A 16996-nucleotide genomic window follows, 5' to 3' on the forward strand; every position below is an offset into this window, starting at 1 on the left:
TGCTAAGCTGTGTTAGTGCTGGGGAGAGGTAACAAAGACCTTCTTTCACTGATAACCAGTAGTGAAACATCAGCCTCTGGCTCTGCTGCTAAATTTTGATCTGCAGCATAATGGCAAAACCAATGCATCGAGCATAGATACGCAGAAGAACATAATGATAGCCCACCTAAGCTCATTACAAATTAAATACTCTGTTCAGAAGAGGAATAAATACAATTGAGGAAGAGTAGTATAGCACAGACAGTAATCAGTGCTAGACAACTTCCGCATTTACCGATTTACAGGATAAAGCTGTTGATGTGTACAAACGCAGATCCTTCCAAAGTTAAAGCCAGTGTAATAAGCATTGTTATAGTATGATGTTCAGACAACACCAAACTCTGTGGAAGACATTAAAACTCACAGAAATGTAAAAACATGAATAGCCACATCAAACTACAATCTATGTCACTGAGAAAGGGCAAAGATTCAGTTCTGGGACTGCATAGGCTTGGACCTACCAGATAAATATTACTGTCCATAATTATTACACTTTCAGTTGAAACGGCGGGTAACAAAGAAACTAGTGTTTATCAGGTCATTAGACAGGGTGTATCGTTATTTTGTCCCATGCATTTTTAAAATATTCTATGCCAAGTTCTGAAATCCCTTTCTTTGTGTCCATGATGAAACAAGACTAACTTAATATTTACAACAACATTCAGATAACGAAGAATATTTCTCAGTTCATGGAAGAATACTGCAGTACTATTGAAAGGTGTGAATATTTGCATACATAAGATTTCAATCTAATTTCAAGCTTATTCCATCCTCTAGACCAATATTGAAGGATAACATGGATAGTCTCATAGAGGTCCAAAGAAAACTTAGGCAGTGGTTCAAGTACTGGCAAAATAATTTTAAAACAAAATGGTGTGCAAGCTCCCAGAAAAGCCAATTTCAATTTTTTACACCATTCTTTGTTCATCTTCAGAATGTGCTTTTTAAAATGTTCAGACCCAAACTCAACTCCCAGAGGTACTCAGTGAAGCACCAGGCTACTGAACAGGCCGTCAGAAAGAAAACAAGTTCTCAACTTATTGTCTCATATGTTTTGCAATATGAGGTCTTTATTGATAGGAACATCAATAAGTGAATGTAGTATCTATATTTAAATAGAGGCAACAGTTCTTTTCAAAAATAATGCATAAATCCAAGAAACACGCATAGTTTGTATTATTTATTATGCCATAAAACCAACAGTTGAGAAAAAAGTGAGGCAACAGCCAGGAATGTAATAAAACCAGAGTTAATTCTATAAAAACAGGGGGAAAAAACAATTGAAAGGTAGTATCAAGTAATAAGCAGTAAGTTTCTAATACAAAATCATTACTGAAACACAGGCGTTTTTATTTGTTACCCTGAAAATCCACTTGACAGCCTTAATGTGAAGGCTTATCAATCTGCTTGGAAAACATTTGTATTTTCCTCTGTATCCCAAACTCCTGCCTCAGGATAGGAGGCAGAGTTAACAGCCACGTAAGTGTGAATATGCATGGCTGCACTGCTGGGAGGCTCAACATTCCAAGGGCAGATTTTTCTAAGCAGTTCAGGTTTCATTTTCTTTTGGCTGACATACAGTTAAAAAGGTTTGCGTGAAGAAAGGTAAAATCACTTTCTTAAGGTAAACATTCCAGCAAAAACTTAACATCATTAGCTAGCTATGCTCTTCAAGCTACTGGCATGTTTGGAGTACGGTTCTGGGGAACCGCACTGGCAGTGGGACACTGCCAGCACATCTCCTCATAGCACTGGATCTGACGCAGAACCCTGAGAAACCTTTCTCCATACTCCAAATTGCCTGAGTGGTCCTTAGCCAAAGAGCCAAGTTTGGCCCTGGGAGAGCACTTCACTTCCAACCCTGTAATTGTTTAGCTTTTGTAAAGGAATTCTTGTTACAGCCATTTCAAAGTCTAAATTTCATTAGCTCGTTCTCCTCTACTCATTACTTCATGCACAGATTTACAGAACAGTGAAACAAAATGTAGATATTATGTTCAATAATTTTCATTTTTGTATTGTAACCGATTTGCCAGTTGCAGAGTTAAGGCTTTCTAGTTTAAATCCCCCCCAAAACCTTTGAAATCCTTTGCATGTACATGTAGAACACTTACTTTCTAGTTCTCCTGGTTAAAGTTCCCTTCTGCTATTTGCCCCTTCTGCTAATTCATACTCACAGCTGACCAGAGCTCTACGAATTTTGTGCGTTCGCATGCACACAGCCTTGTTATAAGGACAGACATGCATTCTTCAAGAAAAAGGAAAGTTAAGAGCTTCCTGTAGTACATAACAGAAGTTAAAAACTACAGCTCTACAAATCATCAAACTAAAAAATGGATGTAATAGGGAGAGGGGAGATATTTTTTTCAGGAATACACCCCAAAATGCCAAAATGTTTCTGCTTTCTCACACCTGACTAGCTAGAGCAGGTCTAGAACTGGCATGGTCACGACAATATTTAAAAATATGCACCCAATTTCAAAACTCACATGATTTTATGATGTGCAGGGTGACAAATGCAAAATTCTAGTTAATATTGTTAATTCCATCTTAACTTTGTAAATCTGACCATTTTCCATGCAATGACATATGAAAATGAGTAAGTGATTTCATGATGTAACTTTGATCTCTTGAACTGACTAGGTTTTATTACCATCAGTAAAAACCATGTAGTCTCACTAAAAGCAAGTCTTTGCGCTTTAGATTTATTTCAATTGCACATTATTTTCAGAAACCTTTTGTTTTCATGATTCTTTGGATTAAAAACTGTAATTCCTCAAACCTGGTGTCTTGCATTAAAATTTTACATACAGTTCTAGGTTGTGGTGGGGTTTTTTTTGTTTGCTTTTTTTTTTTTTAGAACCGAAAAGAAATCACTCACCAGATGTATTTTGAGCAAAGTGTAGGAAAACCAAGATACTTGGTTTAACTTTCAGTAGTTCTGTCACAGAAGTGTAGTACACAACTCTTCCATTTAAAATCCCACTGAGCCAGTGGGAGCACTGAGGTAGTACTCAGCAAAGAACTGATCTTCTCCAGGTTCTCTTGCTGCTAAACTCAGCCAACTTACCCCCAGTTCTGTGGCAGATGTTCTTGCTTTTATGTCACTGAGCAACTCATGGACTAGAAACTAATGCCAGCACGATTAAGATCTTAAAAAGGGCACTTTTGCATTGAGAAAAATACCATGCCATTCACCTGTCTGTGTTAGTCGTGTTGCTGCAAAGACAATTAGAGTTCTGAGTTTTAAACCACAGAATCATAGAAAGGTTTGGGTTGGAAGGGACCTTTAAAGATCATCTCGTTCCAACCCCCCTGCCATGGGCAGGGACACCTTCCACTAGACCAGATTGCTCAAAGCCCCATCCAGCCTGGCCTTGAACACTGCCAGGGAGGGGGCAGCCACAGCTTCTCTGGGCAACCTATTCCAGGGTCTCACCACCCTCACAGCAAAGAATTTATTCCTAATATCTAATCTAAATCTCCCCTCTTTCAGTTTGAAACCATTACCCCTCATCCTATCACTACCCTCCCTGATAAAGAGTCCCTCCCCACCTTTCCTATAGGCCCCCTTTAAGTACTGGAAGGCCACTATAAGGTGTCCCCGGAGCCTTCTCTTCCCCAGGCTGAACAACCCCAACTCTCTCAGCCTGTCTTCACAGGGGATCTGCTCCAGGCCCCTGCTCATCTTCATGGCCTCCTCTGGACCCACTCGAGCAGGTCATGTGTTTCTTACACTGGGGGCCCAGAGCTGGACACAGCACTGCAGGTGGGGTCTCACCAGAGCAGAGTAGTGTGGGAGAATCACCTTGCTTGACCTGCTGGCCACGCTGCTTTCGATGCAGCCCAGGATGCAATTGCCTTTCTGGGCTGTGAATGCACACTGCTGGCTCATGTTCAGTCTTTCATCCACCAGTACCCCCATGTCCTTTTCTGCAGGGCTGCTCTTGATCCAGTTTTCAACCCACTTCACTGTGCTTATCCAGCCCGTACATCAACAGCTTTTCTATGTGGATCTTATGGCATACAGTGAAAGGCTTTCCTAAAGTCCAGGTAGACAACATCCACGGCTCTCACCCCATCTGCCAGGCTAGTAATTTCTTCATAGAAGGTTATCAAGTTGGTCAAGCATGACTTCCTCTTGGTGCATCCATGCTGATTACTCCTGATCAACCTTCTTGCCCTTCATGGGCCTGGAAATGGTTCCCAGGATTAGCTGCTTCATTATCTTCCCAGGGATCAAGGTGAGGCTGACTGGTCTGGTTCCCTGGGTCCTCCTTCTTAACTTTCTTGAAGACAGAAGTGACTGCTGCCCTTCAGTCCTCTGCTACCTCTGCCAACCGCCACGGTATTTCAAAGATTATTGAGAGTGGAAAAATAAATAATAAAACCCACTTTAAACGTTAGTAAGGAAAAATATGGCATCAGCTGAACATGGTGCCAGTGGTACTCATGCAAATTTTCAAGTACAAGAGAATAAATTAAGGGTAAACCAAAATTTCCACTTTCTATAGACATTAGAAAGAAACTACCATTCTCCCTTCCACGGCCTCTCTTCATGTACTAAGCCTTTCCTTTTTGCTACCAATCCGTCCAAGAGCATTCTGTCAGTAAAAGATGCTGGTACCCAATCCTTCCTTTCTCATTCTCTGTTAAAAGCATCTCAGGCTTTAAGTAAATTTGTTAAATTTGCTTTCCCCTATTTTCTAAGGGATCACACCTTATGCAAACAGAAAGCAAGCCTATATTACCGTTTCTGCCTCTTTAGGAAGTAACCTAATTTTCATAGGAAATCCACAATTCATAACTGTTGAAATGTTTGGATCTTAGAAAAAGTATACTGCGTATAGGTTTTCAGTTCCTTACTGACAACTTATTCTTCCCTGTCTTGTGACATCCATTGCAAAGTCCTTAGGACACCAGGCAAGGAGTGCAGAATAGATCAGCTGTGGAAGGAAGAAGTCAATAAAAGAAGTTTAACAAGATTGACCTGGAAATTATATACGGGTCCTTGAATATGAAAAGAAAGGAAAGTAATTCTGAAAGAATTCAGAGAAAACCAGAAATCTGCTAAGCTCTCGGTACGACAGTATCTTGGATTTGGAGAAAAAAAGCTGTTGGAGGAAACCCATGATCAGTGCAAAGAGCCACTTTCTCTTGCTGGAAATATGAGATTTGCAAGATGGAATTGCCAATGTCTTCATAAACGTGGACAAAATGAGAGTACTTGCACAGTCTATCACATCCAGAGAAAGATTATTAGCACATTCAGAACATAATCTTTCAGAAGAATCACAAAATTCAAGGAGAGAGCTTACAGGCTCTCAGATAAAATTAGCTTGTACTGAAAAGGCGTCTTTGCACGTAAATGGCATCAACCAGAATGGCGTCTAGCAAATGTTTCTAGGAAGACAAAACAAACATGGATGCCAGTTTTACTGTCTCCTTGTGAAAAGAGAGGAAGGAGAGAGAATTCTCCTTACTGAGCAGAGGTGCAGTACCGCTTCACCTTCTATTCCCCAATTTTTGCATTTCAAAATATTTGAGAAATTCAACAGAAACAAGCTTGTTCTTTATAGCTTTTGATTATGTGTGGACATAGTGGACACAGTTAGGAAAAATAGGTTGTAATTGCACAGAGGTGGCTTAAAAGTGAAACAATGAAGAAACAACACCTGTGTATGAACAAGACTAAACTGGCTCATGTAGAGGGAAAAGGGCTGCTTCCTAATAAATTAAGACAAGAGTTTTCCACAAGGTGGAGGTATATGAGTTGCCTACAGCTTCATGCTATGTTTAATATATAAGGACAGAGGCTATGTAGCCATTTCTGGCTCAGCTGCCAAGAAAAGCCACAGGTCAAAGAGCATTCAAACTAGTTTGACTATCCACTTATGGAAGGAGGTAGAGACAGGGAGGAACAGCTTGCACCCCTTGCCGTCTTTCTTCTGTATGCGCACTATCAGTCCTGCAGTTGTTGGCTGGCACACAAGACACATGCCTCAGCCAGCAGGACCACGTTGCCTTTTTGCAGTAAGAAAGAAAACATCTGGTAAGCAGAATCTGTTAAGAAGTCAGGGGAAGAAAATGTAATATGAAAGTCTTTCTTATACTAGATCTCCTGCCTATTTGAAATATCAGCATAAGGAGGAATATACATTGTCTACACAACCCACAACTTTGAGCAATCATCACTTGTCATGGCGTTTAAGTCACACAGGAAAGAACTTTATCTTGATACACGAGGTAGAAATTAAACTTACATACAAGTGTAGAGTTGTATTAAGAAATTATCCAGCATAGTAGTCATGGGCCCCTGAATCACAAAGTTAAGTTAACAACACAAGTAGGAAAAGTGAGCTTTTTTTAGTCTATATATTTATTAGAAGCAGTATTAATATATGAATCCACCTTGGAAGAAAGTAAGTGTCCTTGAGATGTTAGATTCTATCAGCCAAATTGAATGTCTGCATCAATGGCTCTCCCTAAAAGTCATAATTAGGTCATTAAAATATATTTAGAAAAATAGCCTGTAAAATAAAGTTAAAAAATACTCACCTTCATTTTATTTCATAGGTCACTGTTATACCATCTAATAAGATAATTAAAAACATGCAAGCAGCTGGTACTGAGGCTAAACAGATTAATGTAATAGTCTGTAGTCATATGTGCTGGCAAGGGGTTCACCTCTTTGGCGAGGAGAAGGTCAGCTGCCCTTGGGAAGGCAGAAGAAAGACAGTATTTCTACTTTCCAGTGGCACTGCATTGCAGATACTGAAACTAGAGACCCACACCTATTTTTCTTTTCCTTTTGGTGAAGTCCAGTCAATCTGCACATCCAGCAAAGGCTTTAACCTTAGCAATAAAATAACACAGTAGCGCAGAGCTCAAATATTTACCTCAAATTTCTTATGTTTTACAGATGACAGTTACTATATGTCTAAATCCTCATTTAAACTTTTCTAATAGAGAACTTCAAGTTTTGATTATATGGTTCTAGGAAATAATTTTCATAATTTCTTATTAGTAAACCTTCTTCCCAAGAACACAAAGAATACTTCCATCAGAGCCTGAAGACCAACTAGAAAATTCCCTGTGACCTGACAGGATGCATTCAGAAATCCACAGAATATTTAGAAGTATGTGCCAGTCACATGTGCTTTTCACTTACATTACTTACAAACTTTATGACCTGAAGGGAAATGCTCACTATCTGAACATAAGCAGCATTAAATCTGTGCTGCGATCAACAGAAGCAATAGCCGCAAACTCTAAGGTGACACCATCATATTAAAAATAAACCCCACAAATAGTTCTGGAGCATTATAAATATATCAAAGGATAATGATCTGACATCCTTTATTAATACAAACACACACACTTGGAGTCTTGTACTGGACAGTGTAGAAACGTCCAACAGAAAGTGCTGGAATCAAGTACCACCTCCCCTTGTGTTTTTTTTAATTGTGGTAAAACCAATATGCTCCTGAGAGCACTTTAATAGCAAAACATATTCACATTCAAATATTTTTAAACATTTGGAGTTGCCTCTTTCTCCTAAACAAATTTTAAAGAGACTGCTACTGATAAAACATAAAGCAGCATTTTGCATGTATTAGCCTTCTGCAAGCATAACATATACTATGATCCAAAGTTGCCTTTCCCTCTTTTAGGGCAAAAATTCACTAGCCAGGCTCTTTTAAACACAATAGATTGAAACACATTGGGTAAACAAGACTATCATCAGTCTTACCAAATTACTAACTTATTGAAACAATATTCGTTGACACTGTGCTAAAATAAGTCCAAATCTCTGAATAAGAGTCCTTAAAGAAATAACAACCATTTACCATAGTTACGTTTCATAGTAGTTTAAGACTCACTTTTCTTGTCTCATAAGGTATTGGCTGCTCATTGTTACTTAACATGCAGCCCAGAACTATAACTATCAACACAGTATTCAACACAACCAGTAAATTCACAGCCAGTTTCATTATATGATGGGAGTTACTTGCCACTGAGCAGAAAATATTCATTTCACACCTTAAACACTGTAATACTACTTAATAGCAGTGCTAGCTTGCCAGTTATTAAAAGTCAGAGGTTTCTTTTATATATATACATGTATATATATGCCGCCCATATATATATATACTGTACTATCTTGCTTTATCATCTTGCCCCTAATTATAAAAATAATACTCTGGCAGTGGTATATGGGACTGCCTTTAAAATATTAACTAACTTCACCTTTGTAAGTTGGGCTGTAATCCTCTCTGACAGAATATGATTATTCGGTGGAAGTCGTAGCCCATGCCATATTTATTATATGCACTTAGGACTAAGGAATATAGAGATACAAAGACCAGCTTTAACCTCCACTTACTTGCGAAGCATTAAAGAAGGCTGAGGATTCACTATGGTTTAGGCTGATTTAAGAAAATGGTATCATGCTCTGTCCTCCCACTTACTCCTAGCTGTCCGTGCTAGCTACTTTCTTTGCCCTGGCACCGATACCCACCTGAACCTTTGGCAGGTGGACACTGTGTACCAAGTCAGCAGAAAGCTGTCCCTACAAAGAATGTATAGGCTGGGCTAGTCTAGCTCCCTGGACGGGCACACTGAGAGATGAGTGCTACTGCATGAGTGGAGAAGGAAGAAAGGGTCAGAGCCCGGCCCCACAGCTTACACTCTTGTGGAACCACAGCCTAGCTGAAGCTGGCTGCTGCTTCTCAAGTGTCACACCCTAGCAGGTACAACAGCTGGGGCTCTTGAGTTAACGACTTTCAGGAATAAGTCTCCTGGAATTAATGGCAGAGAGCGCTCTCAACTCCTTTCTTTTGCTGATCTGTCTAAATTCTATCTTGCCTATTTTTCAGAGACTGCTTCATGGTCTCTGTATCTACATATGCTTCCCCCCTAAAAAACCATGAAGATTCTTCTGGGTGGTATTTTTGAGCTCTTCTTTTAACTTAGATAGTATGTTGCATGCATTAGAAAACACAAATACAAGAAATCGAGTCAGACAGAACCCTGAAACAGATCTGCTAATGTATTTTTCTCAAAGTGAACATGCTAACTAGCCTTGAAGGGTTTTATATTATCACAGAGTAAGTTTCATTACAGCAGACTTACTAGGATACAGAAAATTGGAAGGATTTTTAAATCAAACCTCCCCTGTCCCACTGTGTCCATGCAGGTACACCCTTTTTTCCAACCTTGCTCTCAGTCCAGAAGCTTCCTCTGGGCGTTTGAATTGCAACAAACTCTTTGCTGTTCCCTCTAGGTCCGTACGAAAAGTCTTTCTTTTCAACATCCTCAAGATCAGGCTGTTTGCTCCCTGCTCTCCTCAGTCTCCAGCCTGCCACAGGTTCTCCAGGCGTGGTGTCCCTCCCTGCCACCCGGCACCTGAAGGCTCCTCATGCCCAGCACAGCTCACTGCCTGCAAGACAGTGTGATATTCCCCACCTAGCCGGCTGCAAACAGGACAAGGCGAACAGGCAGGTTCCTCCTGCCTGCCTCCCTACACCTCTTTGAAGTTCAGACTCCAGCAGACTACAAACAAAAAATGAAAAACATGCCATCCATCATAGTTCACTAAATGAATCCAAAATAATCACGCGGTAAGCTTGTTTTATTTCACCATGCTTAAGCATCAAAACCAGATGCAGACATTCTGGTTAGCACAAATCTTACTGTTAATTCACCAGTCACAAGGACAGCGATTTAGCATTTGTAGCAGAGGCAGTATTTTGCTGGCTGAAAGATGAAACTACACATCTGCTGATTACCCTTCTGTGCTTTCAAGTACAAGACACCCTCTGGTATGTACCCATGCAAGACTTGGGTCCAGTGACATTGCTGGAAAGTTGCTCAGCATCACGTTTCTTTAACTGGTGTTTACTATCAATTGAATTGAAATGTTATTTTCCTGTCAGAAACCCTCAAATTTAAAAAATCCTGGCTTTAGGTTTTGACCTGAAATAATGAGCAAATAGAGTTCCATGTGGTCCATACATCCAGTTTCTTGGAAAGAAAAGTGAACCCTGGTGAGTTAAATATTTCAACATTTAGCTTAGCTGCTACAAGTTTAGATGAGAATTTCTACTTTACTGCATACTTTGGATAAAAAAAAAAATCTTAAAAATATCTAGGCTTACAAACATCATGTACTTTCACTAGTTAAGCATTTTGAACAGCTTTCTCAAAAAAATAATAATCCAGAAAACAACTTTTCAGATAATTCCTTAATTAAATCCTTCATGTCCTTTAGTCTACTGACTGTTGCAATTTAGATTGTAAAATACTCTGTTCTTTTGCTTCAAATAGATTATGCTGCTTATTATATTAAAACTTCTTAAAATTAGAAAATAAATATAAAAATTACCAACCTGTAAGAAATAAATGTTCTGTCAGAATCTGAGGTATGGTGTGTGCTTCCATTTTCATTTGATCCTCCTAAAACAAAAATAAAAGCAAACACCTTTGTTATAGGACAAATCCTGATAATAAATAACACAATATCGATGAGAATCACAGTTGATTTTACCATATATGGTAACTTTATGACAAAACTTACATAGACAAATCTCAGCTTTACATCACCAAGTTCTTACAGCTGGCAAGAGAGACAACTTGTTCAATTTGGAGTCTGAATGTTCTGAAAACCTGAGATTTTACTTCACTTAAATTTCTCAACTTATTAAACACAGTTTTACAAGTATAAAGTTACAGAGGTATACCATATAAATCGATGAGTTTGATTTTTCTAACATTAAGTCAAAGAATGTAGAAGTTCATCTATTTCGTGAAAAATTTCGAGTTCATTCTATGATACCAGGTATTTTTTGTCATAGCACAAGTTCTAAGCTTCTCTGAAACTACTTCAGCAATATGTCTGCAAAATATCTTGTTTTACATCCTGTGGGTTGTTTATACATAGAACAGTGATGTTCATAGAAACCAAGGATTACAAGGAAACCTTCCTCTCTGTAATAACTATTTCTATTGAAGGACTATTAAAAGCCAGAAAGAATAATCTGTTTTTCAAAGCAAATTCATTCATTTCCTGTTTTATACTATTTATTCTTGTCTAACCTGTCATTTAGCTTGATAATCCTTCTATATTCCTGTGTATATCCTTAACCGATTTACAGATAGCATCGTGCACTTTTGTGATCTCAATTCTGCTTACTGAAATCAAGTTCTTCCAGTCTTTTCCTTAAATTAGGCTCCTTATTCTCTCTTCCTTGTATACAGCATACTAAAAGTTTAATCAGCTGATCTTTGGACAGTGGTTTTCTTCTCTATCAAAGAGATCTCGCTTGATACAGCCCATAGTCAAGCCACACCATTGTGCAGTTTCACAGCCATCCTTAACCAACACTCCTACACTTACTCACCTTTTTTATATACAAAAAGAAGTCTGCAGTTTACAGTAAAAATTATTGCTAGTACAATACACTATTTCATGCAGTTTCTAGTTCTCTCTTCCTCAGAAAGGACCAGTCCTACCTGAATACTGAATTGCACTGGATACTATCTTCTAATATTTTTTCTTCATGAAAGTCCATCAGTACAGTCTCTCATTTTGTGGCAAGACAACAAACGAAAATATTGGGTAAAATCAGTTCCACCACAAACTCTACTAAAAATAATTCTTTCATTAAAATCTGCATTTATTTATTAATTTTATAATTACTATACTTCACCAGTCCCCATCTTTTCTACTTTATAACACCTCCTGTGGCACTACATTGGATGGTTTACTGCAGTCCAGACAGACTTCATGTATATTTTGAAAGGCTAGCAGGTTAGCTGGGCACAATCTCCCGTTTAACTAAAAATCTGCGCTAGAAGTTCTGCTATTTGCTTTTCTTTTCTCTCTTATGTACTCCTTAAAAACTTTTCTAAAGACCTGCACAGATAACAGTCAACCTATATAGCTGTTTTGCTATGTTTTTTTTTTTTTTCTCTTACTCTAAGTACAGGTACTACATTTCCACTCCTTCAAATATATGCTATCGGCTATGAACCTAAAGACCAAAAAATTATTCCATGCAGTAGTTTTGTCAGTATTCTTGAAAAACATTTACTCATCAAGTCAGATGCGTTAATCTTTATCAGATGTGTTAATTCATAATATCTACCCAACACTCCCTTTAATTTTATTTATTTATTTTTCAGGCCTTTGCCTGAAATTTTGTTTTTACTGAAAATTAAAACTTTTCTGGTTTAGATCATACCTGCGTTACATCTAATATCATTTGTGCACGCGCACTGCACAATGGTTCTAGTTTTCTTCCCCAGAAAGCTTCTTGATCTAGTCAAGTAATATGTTCTTGTTAATTTCAATTCCCTTCTTATGATCTAATTCAACTTAACTTTTCCAAATTGTCACTATTACCCCACACCTTCTGATATCCAGCAGGCAGCCTTCTTTGCAGATCAAGTTATTTTTCTGTTTCTTTCAGGATCTTTGCTTACTCCAGACATTCCTTAAAAAATACTTAACCATTCACTTTGGCATATAACTTTCCATCCAAGCGTTTTTTCTTATGTAATTTGGAATGCATTTTTTTTATTAACTTTTGCATCTTTGTCTAAAATAAATCCCAAACCTCTACTACATTTTAGTCTAAAATCGCTCAGCCCGTTGATTTCACTAATTAGCTCTCTCAATTTATTTCTAAAATGGAAATCCTACTTAATCAATCTGCTTTTTGTTTACTAAATTTAACTAAATTAACAACACCAGATATTTCATCCAGGAGCCGACCCTCCCGTTATTAATAACCATCTGTTCCTTTTTTTCTTGTATCTTGGAAAATAGTCTCCCATATTGGGACAATTTTAAGTCATACGTTTTTTCATATATTACCCATCTCCACATCTGATCCTGAGCATTCTGAGAAATGACTGAACTATGTTCAGACGCCTTTAAAGCCATATGGTTACGTGCAGGAATACTGGGCAATTGTTTATAGGGACAGCACATCACATTGGGTCCTGAACGCACTACTGCACTTTATTTACACTTAGGCAACCCTTAGGCATTCACCTACCGCACTAGTCAGACTGAAAAAGAAAACTCATTCACAATGCTAACTTCATATGCTGAATAATACCTTTTGGGACTCTTTTCAAGAATGGCAACACAATCTTTTTCCTTTCTGAAGAATGAGGTTTAAGAATACCTCAGAAAATGCAAGGCCTATATTACCTTTCAACTAAACCATCTGTCCCGCTTGAAGAGTCAACAGGACTCTGCAAAGAAAACCAGAATCTTGGTGATAAAAGTTGTTCTTTCATCAGGATACCACAATGAACATTTGGTCTGCTACATCCACTGACCTGTCCTTCACAAAGTACTCTAAGTGTACCTTGCTTTATTCTGAGCCACTCTCTTGGAAGACAATAATTTCCTTTATTTCAAAGACCACCAGGATACTTTAGCATTCTTAAATGTATACCTATTGTTAATAAATCTCATATTCATATAAATTATTGTTGCCGTTTTTTTTGAGAGCCGATTTTGCTGCTCCATCCTACCATTAGCAGCAGCTACCAAAACTGGATAGGACTATGTACATTCAGCTCTCAAACCCAGGATTTAGTGGAGTGGGCATTTCTGTGGTTGTTTTCTTGCTCCATTCCCTTTAAGACAGATATGTCTATCACAACATCTTGAAAGACGATATACATGCCTTTCACTGAAAGTGATAAAAATGATAAAGCAAAGTGCAAAGTATTGATTGACTTAAAGAAGATTCCCTAAATTTTACTACTTTTATCCAAAAGGCTTTCTAGCAAATCCTGGCAAGTTTTCATAGTCAGCAATAACAGAACAAATGGGACAGGTGCTTCGCTAACTAATGACAAGCTGTGGGAATCCATGTCCTGGACCCCCTCTCCTCAGGGAAGTGCCAGTTATTCCTCCTTTTGAGAACTATCGTGGACTCACAGTAGAACGAATAGATTACTTCTATCTTCTTCAGTGATAATGACCCAACTTGCTGGTAAAATTAGGATGTATACTTAACAGTTATGAATATAAGATTCATGATGCTGGTAATAGAATCTGTGGTCTCCTTTAAAAATCCTAATTGATTTAGTGTTAGCCTAAGTTTTAGATCCTTTCTGAGACTCAAAAATGCAAAGAAGGGCTCTGTTGAGGAAACAGAGGTTGCTCAACCCACACCTCCCAAAAAGGTGTCCAAACTTCAAATGCAAAAGCTAGGGGGAAAAAAAAAGTTAAAATAAATCTCATCACACTTTTAGAGAAAGGAGAAGGGAAACAACCAGTACCATAACTAGCACCAGTATCAAAGTACAGCTCAGGTGCCCAGCTTCCAGCACTAGAGAAGTCACTGATTTTAATACAATAATGAAATAAGGCAGTACCCTTCCAAAGGGACTAAAAATCATCTGGATATCTTTCTTGCCGCTGCTTTAACTGGAGAAACTCCCTCTCCTGGGAATGAACACATTTTCCTGAAAGAATTCAGTTTCATTGACCTATTTTAGTAAAGGCTGATGTTGTACATGAAGACCAAGTGCTAAAGGGAGCTCGTACTCGGTACTACTGGAACTGGTACTACTGGACACAGCTGGAGGCTGTTTCAAAAGAATTTGCATAACTTGAAATCGATGGTTTTACTAACCGGTTAAAAAAAGAACATGTCAAATGCTGGCTTCTTTCGATTTCAGAGATGCATGGAGAAGGATCTGTCCATTTACTAGGGTACTAGATTCACCTAGAACACATGGGCTTGTCACTTGCAGTAATTGTTTTCTTGTAAGAACAGTTTAAGATTATAGACATAGCATAAAATAGATGAACCCTGAATAAGCAGGATGCCAAATACACTTTCTGAAGATTATCTGAAAACCAAGTGTAGAAATTGTAACAAGTAGAAGCCTAATTTAAACTCACACACTATTTTTGTATTTTTATTTTTTTAACAACCTATTATACTGATACTACAATATCTTCTTGAAGAACTTTTTCAAGGTGTAGTGCAGAGTTTCCATTTCAGGCAATAAGAAGGAACTGGGTAGCATTTCAGAGACCCAGTTCCAAGAGTGGGAAGATGCTCTGGGTATGCACCAGGCACAACGAGCACTCTGAGTTTAAGCATATCCTCATCAACAGTAGAATAAGCCTGTGAAGAACAACGTAGGGATCAGATATTGCTCACTCATCGCCTTCATTACCTCTCTGAATACACCTATTTTCTGTGAAATGCAAAAATTCAGCATAGGACTTCTCACGGAGAAGGGGTGGGAACTATCATAACCAGCTGCGAGTCTACAAGGACAAGAAGCTTGAGTGACATCCCCTTACTCTATGGATATACTCCTACTTTTAAAAGTATTTGAACTCTTTTTTTTTTTTTTCTTTAAAAAATATGTTTTGATACTGAAGAAATATCTTTACATATATACATATCTGTGTATGCATGCATACACACACATGCGTGTCTATGTGTGGGCACACGTGTACACTTAGTGCTCACCAATCTACCAATCTTGTGTCAGCTATGAAAGGGGTTTATGGCTGGCAGTTTAGGAATTCATGATAAAAGTGATCCCTCTTAGGAAATCAAAATGTGCACTCCCCTGCTTACAAGTGTCAAAACGCAAACAGATCTCTCTGCTGACGAGCTCGCACTCTGCTTAATATTTTCTCTATATTCTAATCAAACTTTAAAATGTTGTTAAAACCCAAGATTTTTTTAACAGTTGTGAAAATTTATGTTCAGGTTGATATAAAACAATCATTAATGCAGTGTTTTATGATTAGAGACAGAAAATTTTAACACAAATATATCCATGCAGTGTAAGGTTGTCAATTCTTAAAACATGACTTCCAAATTCCATGCTATATTCATTTTCAGCATATTTAAAGCTTAATAATTTAATGATTTATCCAATTTTAATTTATACTTTCAAAACCACTTTGAACAACCCGAGGTGCCACTGGAGATCATAACAGTGGTCCTGGTTAAGTCAAATAATAATTATAGCGCTTTCACTTTAAAGATGAGATTATTTTTAATTATTGAGTGAAGTACTTGAGGTACCATACTTATATAATTACGCTACTCATTAAATGGTTATTGAAAGCTGAAATGTAATTTTAATGACAGCTACCTATTTTTCTTTGCACACTTTATAGATGACAGATCAGTCAGGAATTCTAGTTTACTCAAAAAATCCTTGCAGCTGCACTGGCTCTTTCAGGTGTAAAACAATTAAGCTGTGCTTTTTTAAAAAACTTTAAACATTTTTTTCCTCAAATGATATTTATATGATATACAGTAACTAGTAAAAACAGAACAATAATGCATGGATATTTTTTCTCCTTCACAGTAACACCGAAATTCTGGCCCTATACACATCCCAAACAATATTCCCAAAAACTAGTGACAATACAAATATGGAAGAATGATTTTAGTCTAAATGTGTTCCTCATATAATGCAAACAAAAAAAAAATTGCTTAACAGATTGCAGACCTTTATTGTGAGTATAAAGGGGTAATCAACATACAATAAGCATTTTACTATGCATTAAAACTATATATAATGCCACGAGACTCCTTTGCTTTTTGTAACACCAAGGTTCACAACTCTTCAAACATAAAATTCCTTTGTACTACTTATTCCACAGATAGTTATTCATCAAACAGATCTGGACAAAAATTATTCTAATACATAGGAATCGCTGACAATTGACATCACAGAGCTGTGGTCTCAGAAATGAGCACCTAAAGACTTATGCTCTGTATTTTAATCTTTTATAGGTGATGTTCGAAATTCAGCATATTTGTCCATGGTTCCAAAGGCCGCTATCTTGCTCAAATTAAGCTTTCCTTTTTCACAATGAAAACCAAACAGAAGAGTAAATTTGTTTCATTAACAATATTAAAGCAAAGATTTCTGAGTTTGCTGTACG

At 37.7% G+C, this 16996-nt stretch overlaps 1 protein-coding gene across 4 annotated transcripts in view; it reads right to left on the bottom strand.

Moving 5' to 3' along the window:
- Positions 1-16996, bottom strand: part of TBC1D5 (TBC1 domain family member 5) — a 192942-nt gene that overhangs the window by 152094 nt on the left and 23852 nt on the right. For 3 of the 4 annotated variants that reach the window (XM_086467910.1, XM_086467909.1, XM_086467908.1), the window contains exon 2: positions 10431-10497. In XM_086467910.1, the coding sequence (XP_086324036.1) occupies positions 10431-10497 (67 nt within the window). The remainder of the gene's footprint in view (positions 1-10430; positions 10498-16996) is intronic. The other variant, XM_086467911.1, reaches the window with a different exon arrangement.

This window comes from Leptosomus discolor, chromosome 7 (genome assembly GCF_034619465.1).
Source record: "Leptosomus discolor isolate bLepDis1 chromosome 7, bLepDis1.hap2, whole genome shotgun sequence".
Lineage (NCBI taxonomy): Eukaryota > Metazoa > Chordata > Aves > Leptosomiformes > Leptosomidae > Leptosomus > Leptosomus discolor.